Source organism: Elephantulus edwardii, unplaced genomic scaffold, assembly GCF_000299155.1.
Source record: "Elephantulus edwardii isolate Elephantulus edwardi_28Jun2011 unplaced genomic scaffold, EleEdw1.0 scaffold00010, whole genome shotgun sequence".
Classification (NCBI taxonomy): Eukaryota; Metazoa; Chordata; class Mammalia; order Macroscelidea; family Macroscelididae; genus Elephantulus; species Elephantulus edwardii.
Genome location: NW_006399760.1, coordinates 9,573,623 through 9,594,539, shown reverse-complemented (window position 1 = coordinate 9,594,539; position 20,917 = coordinate 9,573,623). Strand labels below are relative to the sequence as shown.

Genomic DNA, 20,917 nt, shown 5'->3' with positions numbered 1-20,917 from the left:
AAGAAATATTGCTGTTGTTGTGTACCATAGCATCAGAACTGACCCACAGCTGACCCTCCAAGAGGTTTTCAGAGGCAGTTAATTGCATAGAAGGAGACTGCCCAGCCTTCTCATGCAGAGCAGCTGAAAGAGTCAAACCATGTGCCATTAAGATTGCAGTGTAGCTTCTTGCCCCTAGGCCATCAGTGCAATCATTAATAATCACAGCTGTTTAAAAAAAAACTGACAAATTTTACAGTATGAAAAGATTCAAATCTTATGACTAGTCAGCATTCTCTACACCGCCTAGTTGCAGGTAAATGTAAATAATACTAGGAAATAGGAGTATCGATGACTATACATAATATATCACAATTAGTGGTTCAATTTTGAAATTTCTTTTACCAGTTTAGGTCAAGTATTCTAGGATTGAATTCCAAACAGATACTAAGTACATTCCAAAATTCAGTAACTTCACTTTTAAAATTAATCAGCGCAACAACACATATTTTGTGTTTAGATAGCCCCTAGTTATCAAGAGAAATAACAAAAAAACCCAAAAATTCAAAAAGGAACAGAAGACAGTTTTTTTATAGCCACTAGTTCATCCATATGAACGCGTTGCAACAAGGTAGTCTTACTTTGATTACCCAGGAGAGTTCAGATTTAAAAGGAGTGGGAAAAATTTGAATATATGTATTCTTACCTGAAAGACATTCTTTCGGCTTGATTTTTCTTTGGCCCATTCAATATGTGCTCCACACAAATCCACAGTTTCTGGTTTGTGTCCAGTTTTCTATAAACAAAAATGAAACAAGAATTTAAAAAATCCTACACTAGAAATGCATGTCACAGAAAATGAGAGTTCATTGAGTTATCAGGAAATATATTTGGGATAAAACACCTGTCATATTTTCAGTAAAAATCCAGTGTAGGAATTTCCATTTGAGAATTTTTATTTTCAAATGTCTGTGATGAGAAGACTGTATTTATAATTATTTCATTAACTGAAGATAATAAAAAAATTCAAATATTTTGAATAATATTTATTAATACCGAAGACTTAAAAATTTTAAGATCTGCTCCCAATAACATTGAATATTGCTAATATACAAGACAGAAGCATTATATGTAAGTCTGAAAGCAAAAGAAAAGATTTCATATAGTTAAATAGAATTTTTTGTTTGTTTTCATTTTTTGACTTTCAGAAGTCATTTAGACACTGCTTCATCATCTAAAAGGCTGCACAGGCAGATTAATTAATCTCAAGTTCTCCTGCAGGTTTGTATTTCATAAAATAAGAAATTCAATAAATATTAAGTGCCAACTGAGTGTCTTTTAGTGGTTTCATTTTCATATGTTAAGGCCACACACACATATAATTTTCTTAAATAAATTCAATTTAATTAGAGTGTGCTCTTCTTTGAACACAATTGAGTTATGAGTGTTATTTAAAAGTTGGTTTATTTCAATCATTCATAATATCCAATTTATAGGATTCTTATCCACATTTGTTCTTTTTTTTTTCACATTTGTTCTTTTACCCACATTTTTTATTAGTTTCAAGTGTCACAGTTGAGGACTAGTAGCACAGTGGTTAAAGGGTTAAAGTGCTTGACCTTAATGGAAAGGTCATCAGCTGGAGCATACGAGAAGGCGCTCCAGAGAAAGATGGAAAAGTCTGCTTCCTTAAACGGTCCTATTATTGTTAAGTGCTGTTGAGTTAATTTATAGCGACTCTATGAACAAAAGATCTGAACCCTGTTTTATAACTATTGTCGTTCCTCTAATGTTCATAGAGTTTCCAAAGGCATGTTGTTTCAGAAGTGGATGCTAATCCTGCTTTCAAGCCTGTCTTAATCTGGGGGCTCCACCAAACACTGTCCACCATGGGTAACCATTACGATATTAGTGGCATAATGTTGAAAAATGTTCCTAAAACACCTTGTAGAGTTTTAAGACTAAAGAAGAGTACACTTAAATAGCTTTAAATTTTCATAACTCCAACTTTTAGTCAAAAATTATCAGCTTTGGAAATGCTTTCCATCTATTTTGGTACGGTCTGTGCCACTTAGATTTCTCTAGAGACACAGTGTGTCAGTATTCTTAAACCAATTTGTGTAGAATACTTCAAATATTTATTATAGAAACCTTGCTTTATTTATTATAGATACCCTTTATAATGTTTCAAACACTATAGATTTTACCTTGTTGTTGTTATGTGCCGTCGAGTCGTTTCCGACTCATAGCGACCCTATGCACAACAGCTCTAAACCCTGCTCTATCCTGCGCCAACCGCACCGCCTCCGACACACCCATCCCGATTACCCCAGTCACCGAATCAATCCATCTCATAGAGGGTCTTCCCCTCCTGCGATGTCCCTCCACCCTCCCAAGCATGATGTCCCTCTCCAAGGACCCGTCCCTCCTGGCAACATGTCCAAAGTATGTCAGACGAAGCCCCAGAATCTTTGCCTCCAAGGAGTAGCTTGGTTTAATCCTCTCCAAGATGAATCTGTTTGTTTTCCTGGCAGTCCATGGTACATTCAGTACCCTTCTCCAGCACCACAGCTCAAAAGCATCCACTCTCCTTCTGTCCTCCCTAGTCATTGTCCAACTCTCTGATGCATAACAAGCGATTGCAAATACCATGGCCTGTATCAGGCTCACCTTAGTCTCCAGAGAGACACTGTTGCTCCTGAGTACTTTAGAGAGGTCCCTAACAGCAGACTTTCCCATTGCGATATGCTTTTTGATTTCCTGACTGTTGGTACCAAGAGTGTTGACTGTGGAGCCGAGCAAACTGAAGCTGTGAACAATCTCAATCTCTTCGTCATCCATCCTGACACTGCCAATTGGTCCAGTGGCGAGAATCTTTGTCTTCTTGACATTGAGCCTTAGTCCATACTGAAGGCTGCAATCCTTGACCCTTCGCAGCAAGTGCATGAGGTCCTCCTCAGTTTCAGCAAGCAAGGTTGTGTCATCTGCATAACGGAGATTGTTAATAGATCTTCCACCAATCCTGATGCCACAATTCTCCTCATAGAGCTCAGCCTCTCGGATAATCTGCTCTGCATACATGTTGAAAAGGTATGGAGACAGGATGCATCCCTGGCGTACACCCTTCCCTATTTTGAACCATGCAGTGTTACCCTGCTCTGTTCTGACTACTGCCTCTTGGTCCAAGTATAGGTTTCGTATTAGCACAATTAAATGTTCTGGGATTCCCATTCTTTTCAGAGTCAGCCACAGTTTGTTATGATCCACACAGTCAAATGCCTTTGCATAATCAATGAAACACAGATAGACATTCTTCCGGTGTTCCCTGCTTTCAGCCAAGATCCATCTAACACCAGCAATGATATCCCTAGTACCACGACCCCTTCTAAACCTTACAAACATTAAATTCTTAAAGAATGATGTACCATTGTTGCGCTATTCTAATAAGCTCCCAATAGGTGCCTCATAGCCATTATACCCAATTCTATCAGTTCCCTAGAGACAGATATTTTTCAGAAAAGGCTGGAAATCTTGGGTTTTGACTGTGAAGTTTTTAATTTTGGCATTTCACTAATGGGGGGAAAAGTCTTTACTATAAGAGCCAGTATATGCCTGCAGGATAAATTGGGATGGCAGCACAATAACAATTAATTCAAAGGATATCTCTCTCTCTTTTTTTGTCATCTCATTTCTTTTTGTCATTTTGCAATAATCTCAAGGAGAAACTGATCTAGATGAACCAATGGCCTTCAACATATTTAAATCAGAGAAAATGATAACTTTATGAAAGATTCCAAGGCATTATTACAATGTCAAGTCATCCCTGATGTTCAGAACAACAAATAAAATGCTTCTTCCATAATTATGAAAAGTGAAGGACATTCAGACATGAAAAAATTACCCTTAGGCCTATGTAACCCCAAAGCAAAAACTAACCCCACCACTGGACTGATGATTTAATCTTATATTTAATCTCCATAATGTTTTCAAGGCTATAAACTCTTACAGAAGAAGATTACCATCTTTCACAAGCAGAGTGAATCCTGGATTCAAACTGCAGAACTTTCAGTTAGCTGCTAGACACATTATCTACTATGCCACCAAGCTTTCTAGGTGTTTATAACAAAAGGAATTATTTTCCCATCTATTGTCAACAGTCATAGTCCCGCATTCTGATACATAGCACGTAACTGCGAAAACCATGGCCTGGATCAGGAACACCTTAGTCTTCAGACTGAGAGTATTGCTCTTCAGTCCTCTGTAGATGTCCCTGACAGGAGGAGACTTTCTCAATGAAATTCATCTTTTGATTTCCTGGCTGCTGGTACCAAGAGTGTTGATTGTGGATCCAAGGAAACTAGCAGCTCGACACATTATCTATTATGCCACCAAGGTTTCTATGTGTTTGTAACAAAAGGAATTATTTCCCTATCTATTGTGAACAATCATTGTCCAGCTTTCTGATGCATAGTACATAATTGTCCAAATTTCTGATGCATAGCAAGTAATTGTAATGATTATGGCCTGGACCAGGCACGTCTTAGTCTCCAGACTGACATCATTGCTCTTCAGTACTCTGGAGATGCTCCTAACAGCAGACTTTCCCAATACAATTCATCTTGATTTCCTGGATGCTGGTACCAAGAATGTTGATTGTGGAGCCAAGCAAACTGAAGCTGTTAACAATCTCAATCTCGTCACCATCTATCACGATGCTGCCAATCAGCCCAGTGGTGAGAATCTTTGTTTTCTTAATGTGAGCTTCAATTCATATTGAAGGCTGCAGTCCTTGACCTTCTGCAGCAAGCACTTTAGATCTTTCTCAATTTCAGTAAGCAAGGTTGTTGGTGAACCTTATTCCATAACACAAGTTGTTGGTGAACCTTACTCCAGTCCTGACGCCCATTTATCCTCATAGAGCCCAGACTCCTGAATGACCTGTTCCAAATATAGATTGAAAAGGTATGGAGTTGGACACATCCCTGCCATACACCATTCCTGATTTTGAACCATGGAGTGTTTCCTTGCTCTGTTTGGATGACTTCCTCCTGGTCCAAGTATAGGTCTCACATAAGCATGATCAAGTATTCTGGGATTCCCATTCTTCTCAAAGTTAGCCACAGTTTGCTGTGATCCACACAGTCAAATGCCTTTGCATAGTCAAACACATATAGATAGAAGTAGAATTGATGTCTTTGAGCTGTGGTACAGGAGAAGAGTAATGACTATACCATGGACTGCTAGGAAAACAAAGAGAACCAGGCTATTCCTTGCAGGCAACAATATTGAAGCTCTGTCTGACATACTTTGGGCAGGTTGCAAGGAGAGACCAGTCCTTGGAGTGTGATGTTATGCTTGGGAGGGTAGAGGGACAGCACAGGAGAGGAAGACATTTAGTGAGATGGATTGATTCAGTGGGTAGGATAAAGGGGGGCGGGTGTGTTGGAGACAGTAAGGTTGGTTTAGGATATAGCACGGTTCAGAGCTGTTGTACATAGTATTGTTATGGGTTGTAGGCAACTTGATGGCACGTAACAACATTATGAACAGGCTGTTGTTGATTACCTTCAAGTCAAGCACAACTCATAGCGACCCCCTGAACAAAAGGCCTGAAGCCCCTCTACAACTCAACGTTTACCGAAGTTCGTAGAGTTTCTGGAGGCATGTTATTTAAAAAGTAGATGCTGAAGTTCGTAGAGTTTCTGGAGGCATGCTATTTAAAAAATAGATGCTTCCAAACTTGTCATAGTATGTTATTGCTTTTATGTGCCATTGAGTCACCTGTGATGTATTGCAACCCTATGTACAGCAGTTCAGCAGTTCTGAACCCTTCCCTATCCTGAGCCAGTCTCACTCAGACACACCAACTCCCATTGCCCCAGTTACTCTTATCAATTCATCTCATCCGGAGTTTCCCTCTCCTGTGTTGTCCGTCCACCTTTCCAAGCATAATGTCCTTCTTCAAGGACTGATCTCTCCAGGCCACGTGCCCAAAGTAAGTAAGGCATAGCTTCAAAATCCTAGCCTCCAAGGAGAGGCTTGATTTCACACTCTCCAAGACAGACCTATAGAAAAAGAATTTTATCTAAGAAGACAATTTTCATGTGCCAAGCAATTTCTTGAAATGATTTCCAATTTCTAACTTATTTAATTCTCATAACAATCATATGTGGTAAAAACCTCCTAAAAACCAAACAACAAAAACCTCAAACAAGCATTTTATTAAGACAGTGTTAAAGATAAAAAACATGCCAGGACAATTCTTTGAACTTTTCCAAGGAAGCAGTGCTACAAATGGGAGAAACCAGGATTTAAATACAGGGATGTAACTACAGAGTACTAAACCATTATGAATTCCTTGACAATTGAATATACACTAGGCTCATACTTCTGTGAAAACATGTGCAGATTTGGGGAGAGGTGAGGCTTTCTCATCAGGCTGCAGTCTAGGCATATTGATCTTGATTCTGTCCTTCTCAGCGAAACCTGGTCTTGCCTTTGGCTCTTTGTACCACCTGTGAGCTGGAATACCTCCAAGTCTTCACATGACTGGCTGCTCCTTATCAAGTCAGTCTCAGCGAAATGTCACCTTGTCTTTTGATCATCAGCATAATGAGTTAGTTACACTGTATCATATTCTGTTTTAATTTCATCACAGCCTGCTTCCCAACTGAAATGAGCCTACATATTTTTACATACTGACTGTCTGTTCTTCCCTGAATGAAGCATCTCCCTAGAGTTAAGCTCCCCGAACTTGGGGATTTGTCTGTCTTTTTCACCACTGTGTTTCCCAATGCATGGAACACCACCTGGTACATAGTTGTTGTTCAATGAATAGTTGCTGAATCCATGAATAAAAAGAAACAATCAAATTGGAATTCTTTTCCTTCATAAGAACTGCTTGAATGTCTGAAAAGTCCCTTTATTGTTGGAATATTACTTGCATAACAATTATTATTGTTGTTGCTATTATTATTATTATTATTATTATTATTATTTACCATCCAATCAGAACTGTCCCATAACTGACCCTCCAGAGGGTTTTTAGAGGCAATTAATTGCATGGAAGAAGATTATCCATCGTCTCCCACAGAGAGGTGGGTGCATTCGAAACGCTTACCTTCAGGATTTCAGGGAAGCTTCTCACCACTAGGCCACCAGAACTTCCTATACCAATTACAACTTCTATTTTCATTGTCATTTGGAAATGTGATAGACAGTCTGGGGGACTGACTAAAGGGACAGAACATGTAGTTTCACTGAAAGTTCAAGAAATTATTTATTCTTTGGCTGCCATATACTATTACCCTACAGTTGTGCTACGCACTGATATCCTAAAAAGTAAGGAGATACTAGCTCTTCCTTTACGAAGTCATTCCATCTTAGTCTTATATTATAAAAACCAAAAAGAAAATCAAAGCCACTATTGTCAAGTAGTGTAAGAATCACATTGTTATTAGGTGTAATCTAGTCACATATAACTCATATAGCATCCTTATGAATATCAGGTGTAAATCTTGCTATATCCTCATTGTGTGTCTTTCTCATGATCTCTAATATCCTCAATCCCACTGTTACAGTCTTAGTCTCATTTTTAACTGACCATTTACTCTCTCCAGCATGGTATCTCTTTTCCAGGAACTGGCCCTGCCTGACAACATATCAAAAGTATGCCAGACAAAGTTCCACTATCTTTGCTTCCAACAAGCACCCTGGTTGCACATCCTCCATGATATATTTATCTGTTCTTTTAGTAGACCATGATATATTCTGCATTCCCCACCACCACTACAACTAAGAGGCACTGATTGTTCTTCAGTCTTCTTTATTCATTGATTCATAGTGACCTTGGCAGGGCAGAGTAGAACTGTCCCACAGAGTCCCAAGACTGTTCACATTTGCAGGAGTAAAACTGCTAGATCTTTCTCTAGAAACTCTGATGATGTTTTCTTACCACAGATCTTTTGTTTAACAGCCCAATGCTTTTACTACTTTAACTATCAGAGATCCTGAGACTATTTTTAAGTGCTTACTAAAGCAGAATTAGAGAAATCTATAGGTAAAAAGCTGTCATAATATTCTTATCACCAAGCTCTACCAATTTCTGATGATTTTTTTATCTAAGTAATATCCTACCTCAAGGATTTTGGTACATGGTTTAACTATAGTTTGGTCTGAACTTTCTCATTAATTTCCATCCCTCACAAAGCTCATTTCCAAAAGCTTACTCCCAAGCACCCTACCAATTGTCTGTATACTCCTAACACTCTCATGGCCCCTCACCTTTCTCTATTCCAGCAATACTCATTCCACTACTCCTCTTACAAATCTTCCGTTCTGATCATAACCTTCAAATTTCCTTTACTCTCACCATTTTATTCTATTTGGCTTTGAGTTTTTCAAATCTTCAAGCTCTCAGGTTTGCATAATCTTTTATTGATCAAATTCTTCCTGGCTTACTGCTGCATCTTTACAGACCTGTGTCTATGTTTCCCGATGTGTTTCCCAAGGCATGGAACATCACCTGGTATGTAGTTGTTATTCACTGTCATTTTAACTGCCATTTCTCTTAGCAATATTGCTCTAATCCACTTACCCTCCTTCCAGAAACTTCCTTGTCAGTGGATATTTCTAGAGAGAAGACTTTGACCTCTAATAACTCAATATTACAAACAACAACTACCTTTCTCAGCTGAAGCTGAGTCTTACTGATTCAGAGGTGGTAAGAATGGTGTAGGATAGAACAAACATTTGATCTGTTGTTCACAGGGTGGCTGTGATACAATCTACCCAGTAACATCTAATAACAACAGCAACTAGTCACTTTCTCACAGGGTGCTCTGGTGGCATCGTCTGTAGGGAATTGCGCTGCTATCCAAAGAAAGATTATTTCTGGTGGTTCAATCCACCAATAACCTTGCAGGAGGAAGGTTGGCGATTTCCTCTCCTGTCATTTACAGCCTCAGAAATACAATGGAGTTCTTTGTTTTTCAGTGCTGCATAATATTCCATTGTGTGAATATACCTTAGCTTCTCTATCCATTCATTTGTCATGAAATATACAAAATGTGTGACCATGGAGGACATTCTGGTTGTTGTTGTTGTTAAGTGCTGTTGAGTTGTAGATGACTCATAGCAACCCTATGAATGAAACACCTGAACACTTGTATAACTTTCATTGTTTCTTCAAGTTTCCAGAGACAAGCTACTTCGGAAGTCGATGCCACTCCTGGTTCCAAGCTTGTTTTAATCAGGGAGGTCCACCATGGTAACCATTATGGCATTTGACACATCCATGTCACAGTGTTTAGCATCACAGCAACCACGAGTTACCTTTGTACAGCAAATGGACAGACCAGTACTATACCACTTAGAAGAATGTTTGACCAAAAACAAAACCAGGCCTGAGGGCTACAGATTAAAATCATCCACCTTTGGCTTGGTTGTATAACTTTCTATCCATTGGGCCAAAAGAGCTTTCTCTATTTTTTTGCTGTTGTTGTTTTTAAGTGCTTTCGAGGTTAAGTGTTGTTAAGAGCTGACAACTCATAGTGACCCTAAGAAAGAAAGACCTGAACATTATGCTGAGTGAAATATCTCAGTTACAAAAAGACAAATGCTGCATAATACCACTGTTATGAAACATGACTGACATGAGGGTTGGGGGAAAACTAAGAAAGGAGGGGATAAATAATATAGAAGGCATTGAAACAGAAGTGGGAGAGAACTGTATGAAAGAAATATTGGCATGACAGGAGTCTAGAATAACAGTTGCATAGTAAAGTGGTCTGGGATTTGTGGGGTGCTGTATAACACTGAAATAACTTTTTTTTTTCAAAAGAAAAAAGCAAACTGGGAGGAAGGGGTCAGGGAGGAAAATGTGCAACAATGAATGAATGAAAATCCAAATTCTTTATATACTTCCATTAAAATTTCAATTAAAAAAAGAGAAATACAATGGGAACTTTGCTATGAGTCAGTTCCATTCAACAGCAAGGAGCTTGAATTACTTTCTTTCGACTCTTCTCTCCCAAAGCTTCATCTAAGCATTTTCCAACAATTGGCTTAGTCCTTCACAGAGAACAGAGAATCCTTCCTTGAGCTAGAACTCTGTAAATTCCTCCCTGTTCCTTATTTACTCTAAGTAACCAAGGTGAACACTTAAACCTCTATTGCTGACTTCCTATAGGCTTTGCCCTCCTAAAACTTTACATCTGTTTCTCATTTAATCCTTACAACAACCTTGTGGATTTATTACCATGAAGTTCATTTTACACCTGAAGGAACTCAAGCAAAGAGTTGTTAAATGCTTTACATAAGCTCACCCACTTATTAAGTGCCTGAAATGAGATGCAAATTCATGCTTATCTGACTCAAGTCTCAAAGTCTTGACATTCCAAGTCCTTTCTGCTCTACTCATTCTTTTCCCATTATTAATGTTATTATTAGTAACTCTCAAGTTGGCTCCAATGAAAATCTGCTCATGGAGACCTTACATATAACATGAGCAACATTGACTGATCCTAAGAGATGGTCCTGCTATTATTGGGTTGGCAGTGCAAATCTTTACCCCTAACCTACAAGAGTATCCTGTTCCTTTTGCAGTGAGGGGGGCATTCACTATTTGGTACTCAGGATGCGGTTTGACTCCAACATGTAATTCTAATCATGGCTAAAAATCAGCTCAGACTTGATGACAATGAATTTGTAGTTTTAGTGAGAACTGATCCTATGGCATAGTCAACACAAATGACAGAGATTGGAGTTGAATTCAAAGGTAAGACAGAAACACAATAAAAATGTGTTATGAAGAAGATGTATGTTATAGTGATAAAGAAAAAGCCAGCAATTTTCATTCACCAGAAGCTCAACTGATGGACGATGAGTTGTATCATCCTAGTAAGAAGCACAGCTTCAAGCACTCGATAGAGGTTTGGAATTAAAAACCTAACTCAACCACAGTGCGTTTTAAAAGAAAATATTAGCATTCTTTCACACTCCTTCTCCTCTAATTAAAACAAATAAAACCCAAAACCTCAAATTCATTGCTTTTAAGTTGGAATGAACTCATAGCTGACTTAACAGCAAGGTTTTTTGTGGCAGTAAATCAACTGGCCATCTTTCTCCTGAAGAGCAACTGATGGATTTGAACCACATGCCTTTGGGTTGGCAGCATCACTCTCTATTGAGTAGGCTATTAGCATTCCTCTCTTCCAGTTAGGAAATTAAAACAAATAGATAAAGAACTATTTAAAAATAGACTTATTCAGAAATTCAATTTTACTAAGCCGAAGAAAGACATAAGGTTGGAAAACAATTGTGAAGATTAAAGGTTATTAGAAGTGAAAATATCCAGTGCTGAATAGTTGCTGAACATTCAATAAGTTGTTCAGAAAGTTGTAGAGTTTCTTTGGAAGATACTCAAAATTGTTATTCAAGAAGTCTGAAATTTAAGAATCCTTTAATAGAAAATATATTTCGGATTCTATCGTTATACAACATGAGGAAAAGTCTGCTAATGAACTACATGATGCCAATGGATCATATTGTACATCAATATAAAAATACACTTTTAAAAAATTGACTAAATGTGGATTTAAATCCAAGAATGTATATACCAGAGTTCTTCTTAGAGTAAACTTAAAATAAAAATGACTGATTTAAAAAAATAGTTAAATATAATTATATAAAAACTGCTGCTTCTGGATGATAAAATATAAATCCTCTCTGTGGAGCAATGAAAGTCATTAAAAATTAACCCAAGGTCTTGTCCATTTCTAATGTTATTATTTTCTTATTACAATTTTCAAATAATACCTGACAGGGTATCTTTGCGTAACACTCAGAATCTCTGACTTGGATCAAAACTTTTTAAAAAAATAAGTTTTATTTTATATTGGCTTACTTAGAAAGTTTGTATATGTTGTTTTTCATACTGGATCTTTTTAATTTCCTTTAAAATTCACCCCTGCCTCCACTCATCAAATTGTCCACCTATATGATTAACCACCCTCTCAACCCATCCCACCTCGGCCTATCATCACTCCCCTGCTCCCTCTCTTCACTCTTATACATACATATACATGTTTTACAATAATGATCTTGTACAGTATTTGTCTTTAAGAGACTGAGTTAGTTCACTTAGCATAATGGCCTCCAGTCCCTCCCAAGTTAGGTAGTGATTTACAAAATCATTGCTACTACATGCTGCATAGTATGCATGCTGTGTGAATGTACCATACTTTCTCAATCCATTTGATTGTGGTTGACATCTAGGCTGGGTCCATGTTCTTGCAATGGCTAAAAACACTGCTATGAACATTGGAGTATAAGTCTCTCTGCCTCAGTTCTCATTTTCTTGGGGTATATTCCAAGCAGTAGACCAAACTTTTGATATGACTTCTCATTTTCCAAATGAGATATTTGAGGTCTGTAGTATTTTATCCGAGATGCTGGGCTCTAGAGGAGACACGTGGCGTTAGGATTGGTGGAAGATCTATCAACAATCTGGGTTATGCAGATGACACAACCTTGCTCGCTGAAACTGAGGAGGACCTCCTGCACTTACTGCACAGGGTCAAGGACTGCAGCCTTCAGTATGGACTGAGACTCAATGTCAAGAAGACAAAGATTCTCACCACTGGACCAATTGGTAGCATCAGGATGGATGGCGAAGATTGAGATTGGCACCAGCAGCCAGGAAATAAAAAAACATATTGCGGTGGGAAAGTCTGCTGTTAGGGACCTCTCCAAAGTACTCAAGAGCATCGGTGTCTCTTTGGAGACGAAGGTGTGCCTGATACAGGCCATGGTCTTTGCAATCACTTGTTATGCATCAGAGAGCTGGACAATGACTAGGGAGGACAGAAGGAGAATTGATGCCTTTGAGCTGTGGTACTGGAGAAGAGTATTGAATGTACCATGGACTGCCAAGAAAACAAACCGATTCATCCTAAGAGAGGGTTAAGCCAGGCTACTTCTTGGAGGTAAAGATTCTGGGGCTTCATTTGACATACTTTGGACATGTTGCAAGGAGACACAGGTCTTTGGAGAGGGCCATCATGCTGGGTAGAGTAGAGGGACAGCGCAGGAGGGGAAGACCCTCCATGAGGTGGATTGATTCAGTGACTGGGGTATTCGGGATGGGTGTGTCAGAGGCAATGAGATTGGCACAGGATAGAGCAGGATTTAGGGGTGTTGTACGTAGGGTCGCTATGAGTCGCAAATGACTCGACGGCACATAACAACAACAACAACATAACAAGTAGTTTAATGGGAATTAAGAACATATCTAAACCCAGTTGATCTTTTCCTTGACGGTATTTTCAGTGTGAAGAGGGGGCATGTATGTAGGTAACAAATAAATCATTGGAACATCCAGGCCAGTACCATTATTACTAGCTTCATTCTTACTTTAAGGCAAGGTTAAATTTTATGAAGAAGGCTATTAGCTATCATTTTATATTTTTAGATTAGTTGCTATTCCAGAAGATATACTCAAGATTGTCCTCATTATTCTGAAATATAAAACACAAAATTTGTTTAGGAGAATTAGTTTTATCTGTTAACTGGTTTGACTTGGGAAAATTTACTTATGAAGGAGGATAAAACTCACTTATCAATTCTCATTTGGACGAAATGATTTAGTAAAGAGTGCTGAATGGATACCTGATCTTATTAATGTTTGAAGTATGATCCCTGTCAACATAGAAGAGAATACTTTGATTGTAAGATGTAGGTTTTATGTATATGAATATAAATGATGTTAATAATAACAAATTCTTTCTACAGTGAAAATTTTCAGAATGTTACATGATCTCATGTCAAAGTAGATTTTTCAGAAGAGAAAAACTTTCCTGGCGATTTTAATTGTGTGAGGCATTTTCGTTTGTTTGACTTTGTGTTTTTTTTTTCCTATGGGGAGAAAATATTCTCACCTTTCCAAGAAACAAGACATGTAACATTTATTTCTAAATTAAAACTGTTCTATAATAATAAGTCGAAGATGATGAAGCTTCATCTCACATACTTCAACATGTTGCTAAGAGAGGCTATTTCTTAAGAGAGGACATTATGCTGGGAAAGATCAGCAAAAAAGAAGACCCTCAGTCAGATGGATTGACACAGTGACTGCTGCAGTGGGCTCTAGAGTGTCAGGAAGTGTGAGGATGGTACAACTTAGGACAAGGTTCAGATCTGGTGTTCATAGGGTCATACTCAACTCTATGACCCCTAAAAATAACAAATATAAAAGCTTCCACTTAGAGATCTTTTGTTGTGTAAGGATAGTGTTTTACATTTATGTTATATAAAGTCTAATTTAATTCTACAAGACTTGGACATATTTGAGTGCTTCCCATGTTACCTTCTAGTCCTTTCTTGTGCTGTCCTTTCCTCACAGCTATCTGTCTGGTCCTCTGTTTAAAGATGGTATGAGCAGCATGCTACACCTTCTTGCCTGGCTACTAGAGTTCTTTACTCACACATATGCCTAAAATCTACAGGCTGTGAATGGTCAGCATTAAACAAAAGGCAGCAGGTGATGCGAACAAACATGGCAGATAAATTCTGTTTTCACTGATCTTCCCAGATACCACTGCAAGATTGCTTTGTTGCTTCTTGTCAACCTGAATGGTTCACCTGCTTAGTAATCCAGTCTGCTTCTTAGAGACTCACTATAAAGTAGTAGGCAACTGTGGCAGCACATAACCTTCCCATTATTTCCTTTTTCTCTTCATCTTTACTTTCTGTGTCTTCCAAATGTACCTCCCAAATAGAGCAGCACAAATATTTAATCCTGATTTTCTTATTCTAATAACCAGGGTGAGGGGTCTCCTGTTACTATCTCTCAGCAGAGATGGCTAGCTCTCTAGCAAAATGTGATCTCCTCCTCTGAGAATTTAGTGTCACAGAGAAGTAGTGAACTTGGCAGTGACTTTATTTCTCCCCCAGTGTCCTTGACATCAGTGTGTAGACTATTCTTACCACTGAACTTAGAGCAAAATTATGTGGAAAACGTATCAGCTGACGGTTTACAAAATGATGCCTACCATCTTCATATTCTCTCTCATTTTCTCTCATCTGTTGCTAGGTGAAGGTGGAGCTAAAAGATGGGACAATCATTAATTGGGATGTTCAACAGATTTATTTATTTATTTTTTGTACAGCCAATAGTTTCCCCTAGCCAAAGGCTCTCCCTATTATTAGTAAGAGATTAAAACAGATTTTGAGCACAGTGAAAACCGTGAGATGTCTGTTTAATGACAATTTGGGGATTTGAATCCAATTGTATTCAGTTCCAGTTCTTTTAAGCAGTATAGACTGTATTACTTCATTTAACAACAACAACCATTAAAATATAATTAAGATTATTTGTGTGTTGGATATGTGCCAGGCACATTTCATAAATTATCTCACATAATTTAACAAGAACTCTATGATGTACATACTCTGATTAGCCTCATATTACAATTGAGATAACCAAGGATTATAGCAGCAAATAAAATATGAACCTCAGTTTCCTAACCCAGGTGGTCTGAATTGAAAGCCCCTATTTCTATATAGTTTGGTATATTGCTTCTCAGAGTGTTGTAATTTAGTGGCAAAATTTAAAAAGAGTAAATCTATATTCTCTAAACAGAAAATCTCACTGTGGAATAAAAAAATACAAAAAACCCTTTTTTATCTTAGATAAAATGTAAGCTCTAAATGCAGCGCATTACATTGACCAAAATGATAAACCACAGAGTCAAACTTTGTAATGAAAATGGTTTTCTTCTGAAACAGCCTAAGGTGAGGTTTATTGAGGGACAATAAGCTATTATCCATTTATTAGGCGTTGTATCAATTCCATAGATTTTTGTGCTTATTAAAAATTATGTAAGATACAGAATTTATTGTGGTTAATGGCCAAATCTTGAGAAAATTGTTACCAGAGAACATGACTTCATTTATAATAATATTGATCACTTGATTTTACTTTCTCATTAAAAAGTTTGTTAATAAAACACTAAATTTCAACTTCTTCCCCAACAGCCCTTTTTTTCTAGCTTTACTCTTCACTCTCTAGAATTTGAACTGTTATTCCTTCTAATTATTAAACACACGAAGAGGTCATATGATGGTATAATTCAAGGCTGTATTGAAACCTGCACCAGTGATATCCATGCTGACTTTTCTAGGGCATTATTATTATGTGAATTAAAATATTAAATAAACAGATTCAAATTTCTTGCATTAGATAAAAACTGGTAGAGCTACGTTTGCTTCTTAATTTTCTATGTTGTTTTACAGGAGAGGTCTGAATAAGGGTTTAACACTCACTTTACAAAAATAAAGTCATTCCATATTCATTTTGCACAGAATACTCAATAATTTATGAATAGCTTCCTGATTGAAACCTATTTTCATCTTTTTGCTAAATCACATCATTTTATTCCTATAAATGAGTACATTTGGTTATTAAAGGCAAACTACAGTGAATAAGGATTAGATGTACGACATTATTTAATTAATGCTTGAGTTCATTATTCTTTCTGGTAGTAAATAATATTTAAAAAATAAACAAATTATTAAAATTATTTTAATGAGGGCTTTTTATACTCTTCTTTTTTCACTTTCAAAGTTATGACTGGAAGAGTACTTTGCAAAAGCTAATAGTGCTTTTAAAAGCCTTAGAAAAGTTTCCCATAATTAGAAGTCAAATTGACCAGTTGTCTTTGATTAAAGTATTATACAATACAAAGTGGAAGATCAATATTAAACATATATTTCAGAGTCACAAAGAAGTACACCAGGTTTACTATGGTAACTCACAGATATTCTGAGGTACACATGTTCTTGGAATGCCATGTTTTTAGTTCTCATAGGATGAATTATTTGCATTCTTTGTGGTAAAATTTCTTTGTAATTCTGTACTGTTGAGTCAGAACCGATGCATAGGTGACTCTCCAGTGGTATTTCAGAGGCAGTTAATTATACCTGAAGAGATTGTTAATCTTTCTTCTACAGAGCAGCTAGTGGATTTGAACTGCATGCCTTTGGGTTGACAGCACAACTCCCTATGACTAAGCCACCAGAACTCCCTACTAGGCCACCATAATGTCTAGAAATGTCTACTGACCCAATGGATTCACAGCTGAATTCTATCAAACATTCAGAGAAGAACTATCACCAATTCTACTTAAATTATTTTGAAAAACTTATCTTGAAGGAACACTCCTCTAATCATTCTATGAAATAAGTACACATTACTGAAAAAGGAAACTATAGGCCAATATCTCTCACAAATAGGAATGTTGCCAGTAGAACCAAACAGTATATAATAAAAATAGTTCATCATGATTAATTGAGCTTCATAACAGGTATGCAAGGATTGTTCAACATAAGAAAAACAATCAACATAATTAATTACATTAACAAAGCAAAGAATAAGAACCCCATGATTCTATTTGTTTTTGCAGAAAATTTCTTTGACAAAATTCAACACTCTTTCTTGATTAAAACACTCACCAAAATAGGAATAGAGGAAATTTTCCTCAAGATAGTAAAAAGTATTTATGCAAAACCAAGAGCCAACATCATTCTCAATGGAGAAAGGCTAAAAACATTCTCCTTGTGAACAGAGATCAGACAAGGCTATCCACCATCATCACTCTTATTTAATACTGTATTGGAAGTACTAACTAGGGCAATGTTGTTGTTGTTGCTGTTATGTGCCGTCAAGTTGTTTGCGACTCATAGCGACCCTATGTACAACAGCCCTAAACTCTGCTCTGTCCTGTGCCAACCGTACTGTCTCCGACACACCCATCCTGATTATCCCAGTCACTGAATCAATCCACCTCATCATAGAGGGCCTTCCCCTCCTGCGCTGTCCCTCAACCCTACCAAGCATGATGTCCCTCTCCAAGGACCAGTCCCTTCTTACAACATGTCCAAAGTGTGTTAGATGAAGCCTCAGAATCCTTACCTCCAGGGAGCCGCCCAGTTTAACCCTTTCCAGGATGAATCTGTGTGTTTTCCTAGCAGTCCATGGTACCCTCAATATTGTTCTCCAGCACCACAGCTCAAAGGCATCAATTCTCCTTCTATCCTTATTAGTCACTGTCCATCTCTCTGATGCATAACAAGTGATTGCAAAGACCATGGCCTATATCAGACACACCTTAGTCTCCACAGACACACCATTGTTCTTCAGTACTTTGGAGAGGTCCCTAACAGCAGACGTACCCATGGCAATATGCCTTTTAATTTCCTGGCTACTGATGCCAAGAGTGTTGACTGTGAAGCCAAGCAAACTAAAGCTGTGAACAATCTCAATCTCTTCACCATCCACTCTGATGCTGCCAAATGGTCCAGTGGTGAGAATTTTTGTCTTCTTGACATTGAGCCTCTATCCATATTGGAGGCTGCAGTCCTTGACCCTCTGCAGCGAGCACTTCAGGTCCTCCTCAGTTTCAGCAAGCAGGGTTGTGTTATCTGCATAACACAGATTGTTGATGAATCTTCCACCCATCCTGACACCACACTTCTCCTCATAGCGCCCAGCCTCCTGGATAATCAGTTCTGCATACAGGTTGAAAAGGTATGGAGACAGAGCACATCCCTGGCATACGCCCTTCCCAATTTTGAACCATGCAGTGTTTCCTTGCTCTGTTCTGATGACTGCCTCTTAGTCCAAGTATAGGTTTCTCATTAGCATGATCAAGTGTTCTGGGATTCCCATTCTTCTCAGAGTCAGCTACAGTTTGTTATGATCCATACAAATGTCTTTGCATAAACAATGAAACACAGATAACATTCCTCTGGAATTCCCTGATTTCACCTAAGAGCCATCTAACATTAGCTACAATATCCCTAGTACCACAACCCCTCCTAAACCGAGCAGTACAATGCTGATGTGCGTTCCAGTCATTTTTGGATAATCTTCAGTACAAGAAAATGAAATAAGAGGTATCTAAATTGCCAAACAGGTGGTAAAACTGTTGCAATTTACAGGTGATATGATAGTGTACAAGGAAAGCTCCAAAGACTCAACAAAAAATACCTGTTAGGTCAGGCAGACAAATTTGGTGGAGTGGCAGGATACAAGGTCGATATACAAAAGTCAGTTGGATTTTTCTACAGCAACAAAGAAAATGCACAAAAAGATACTAAGAAGTGTTCTCATTTACAATAGCCAACCATAAGATAAAATACCTAGACCAACTAGAGACACTAACGACTTTTATCAGGAAAACTGTAAAACACTATTACGAGAAACAGTAAGAGACTGAACTAAATGGAAAAATATCCCCTGTTCATGGATAAGAAGACTAAACATTGCGAAAATAATGGTCAGACCAAAAGCAATCTACATGTGCAATGCAATCCCAATGTAGATATTAAGTCATTTTTCGAAGAAATGGAAAAGGGAATTGGCAAGTTTATTTTAAAAGGGAAGAGATCCCAAATAAGCAAAGCGCTAATGAAAAATAAAGTGGGAGGCATAGCACTCCCTGATATTAAAACTACTATACAGTCATGGTAAGCAAAAGGTTATTGCTACAGTGACAGACAGACTAATGGAATATAATTGAGAATGTAGAAATTAAGCCATCTACCTATAGTCAATTGGTATTTGACATGAAATCAAAACCTTTTAAGTAGGGAAGTGACAATCTCTTCAACAAAGGGCGCTGGAAAAATGAGACTTTTATCTGCTGCAAAACTTATAGTTGGACCAAAGGGAAGTTGGAACAGAGCAAGGAGACACTACATGCTTCAAAATCAAGAAACGGGTCTGTCAGGGATGTATTTTGTCTCTATACCTTTTCAATCTGTTTGCAGAACAGATCATCTGAGACACTGGTCTGTATGAGGAGAAATGTGGCATCAGGAATGGTGGAAGAGTGATCAACAACCTGTGTTGTGCAGATGACACAACCCTGCTTGTTGAAACTGAGGAGAACCTGAAGTGTTTGTTGCAGAAGGTCGAGGTCTGCAGCTTTCAATAAGGATTGAAGCTCAACGTCAAGAAGACAAAGATTCTCACCACTGGGACAATTGGCAGCATCAGTATGGATGGTGAAAAGATTGAGATAGTTAGCAGTTTTAATTTACTTGGCTCCACAGTCAACATTCTTGGTACCAGCAGCCAGGAAATCAAGAGACAAATTGCACTGGGAAAGTCAGCTGTGAAGGACCTCTACAGAGTAATGAAGTGAAACAATATCAGGCTGGAGAATAAGGTGCACCTGATCTGGGCTATAGTCTTTGCAATTACGTGCTATGCATCAGAGTTGGACGGTGACTAGGGATGTTGTTGTTGTTGTTGTTGTTGTTATGTGCCATTGAATCACATGTGACTCATAGTGACCCCACGAACAGGAGCCCTAAACACTGTTCTATCCTGTGCCAACTTCGCCGTCTCAAACACATTCATTCCTACCACTCCACTCACAGAATTGATCCAGCTCATCGAGGGTCTTCCTCTTCTTCGCCGCCCGTCCAATCTCCCAAACATGATGTCCCTCTCCAAGGACCAGTCCCTCCTTGCAACATGCCCAAAGTATGTCAGACAAAGCTTCAGAATCCTTGACTCCAGGAAACATTCTGGCTTCACCCTCTCCAGGACAAACCTGTTTGTTCTCCTAGCAGTCCATGGTATATTCAACCCTCTTCTCCAGAACCACAGCTCAAAGGCATCAATTCTCTTTCTAATATCCCTAGTCATTATCCAACTCTCCGATGCATAGCACATAATTGCAAAGACCATAGTCTGGATCAGGTGCACCTTAGTCTCCAGCCTGACATTGTTGCTCTTCAGTACACTTGCGATGTCCCTCACAGCTGACTTTCCCAATGCAATTCATCTCTGATTTCCTGGCTGCTGTTACCAAGAGCGATGACAGCTACACTATGAACAATAGACCTGAAGCCTCTCTGTAACTATTGT

General features: G+C 38.2%; 1 protein-coding gene across 2 annotated transcripts in view; it reads right to left on the bottom strand.

The window, feature by feature from the left end:
* The window catches only part of ARHGAP15 (Rho GTPase activating protein 15), a 948,827-nt gene that overhangs the window by 744,533 nt on the left and 183,377 nt on the right, over positions 1-20,917 (bottom strand). For both annotated transcript variants that reach the window (XM_006880749.1, XM_006880750.1), the window contains one exon: positions 686-775. In XM_006880749.1, coding sequence (XP_006880811.1) covers positions 686-775 — 90 coding nt within the window. The remainder of the gene's footprint in view (positions 1-685; positions 776-20,917) is intronic.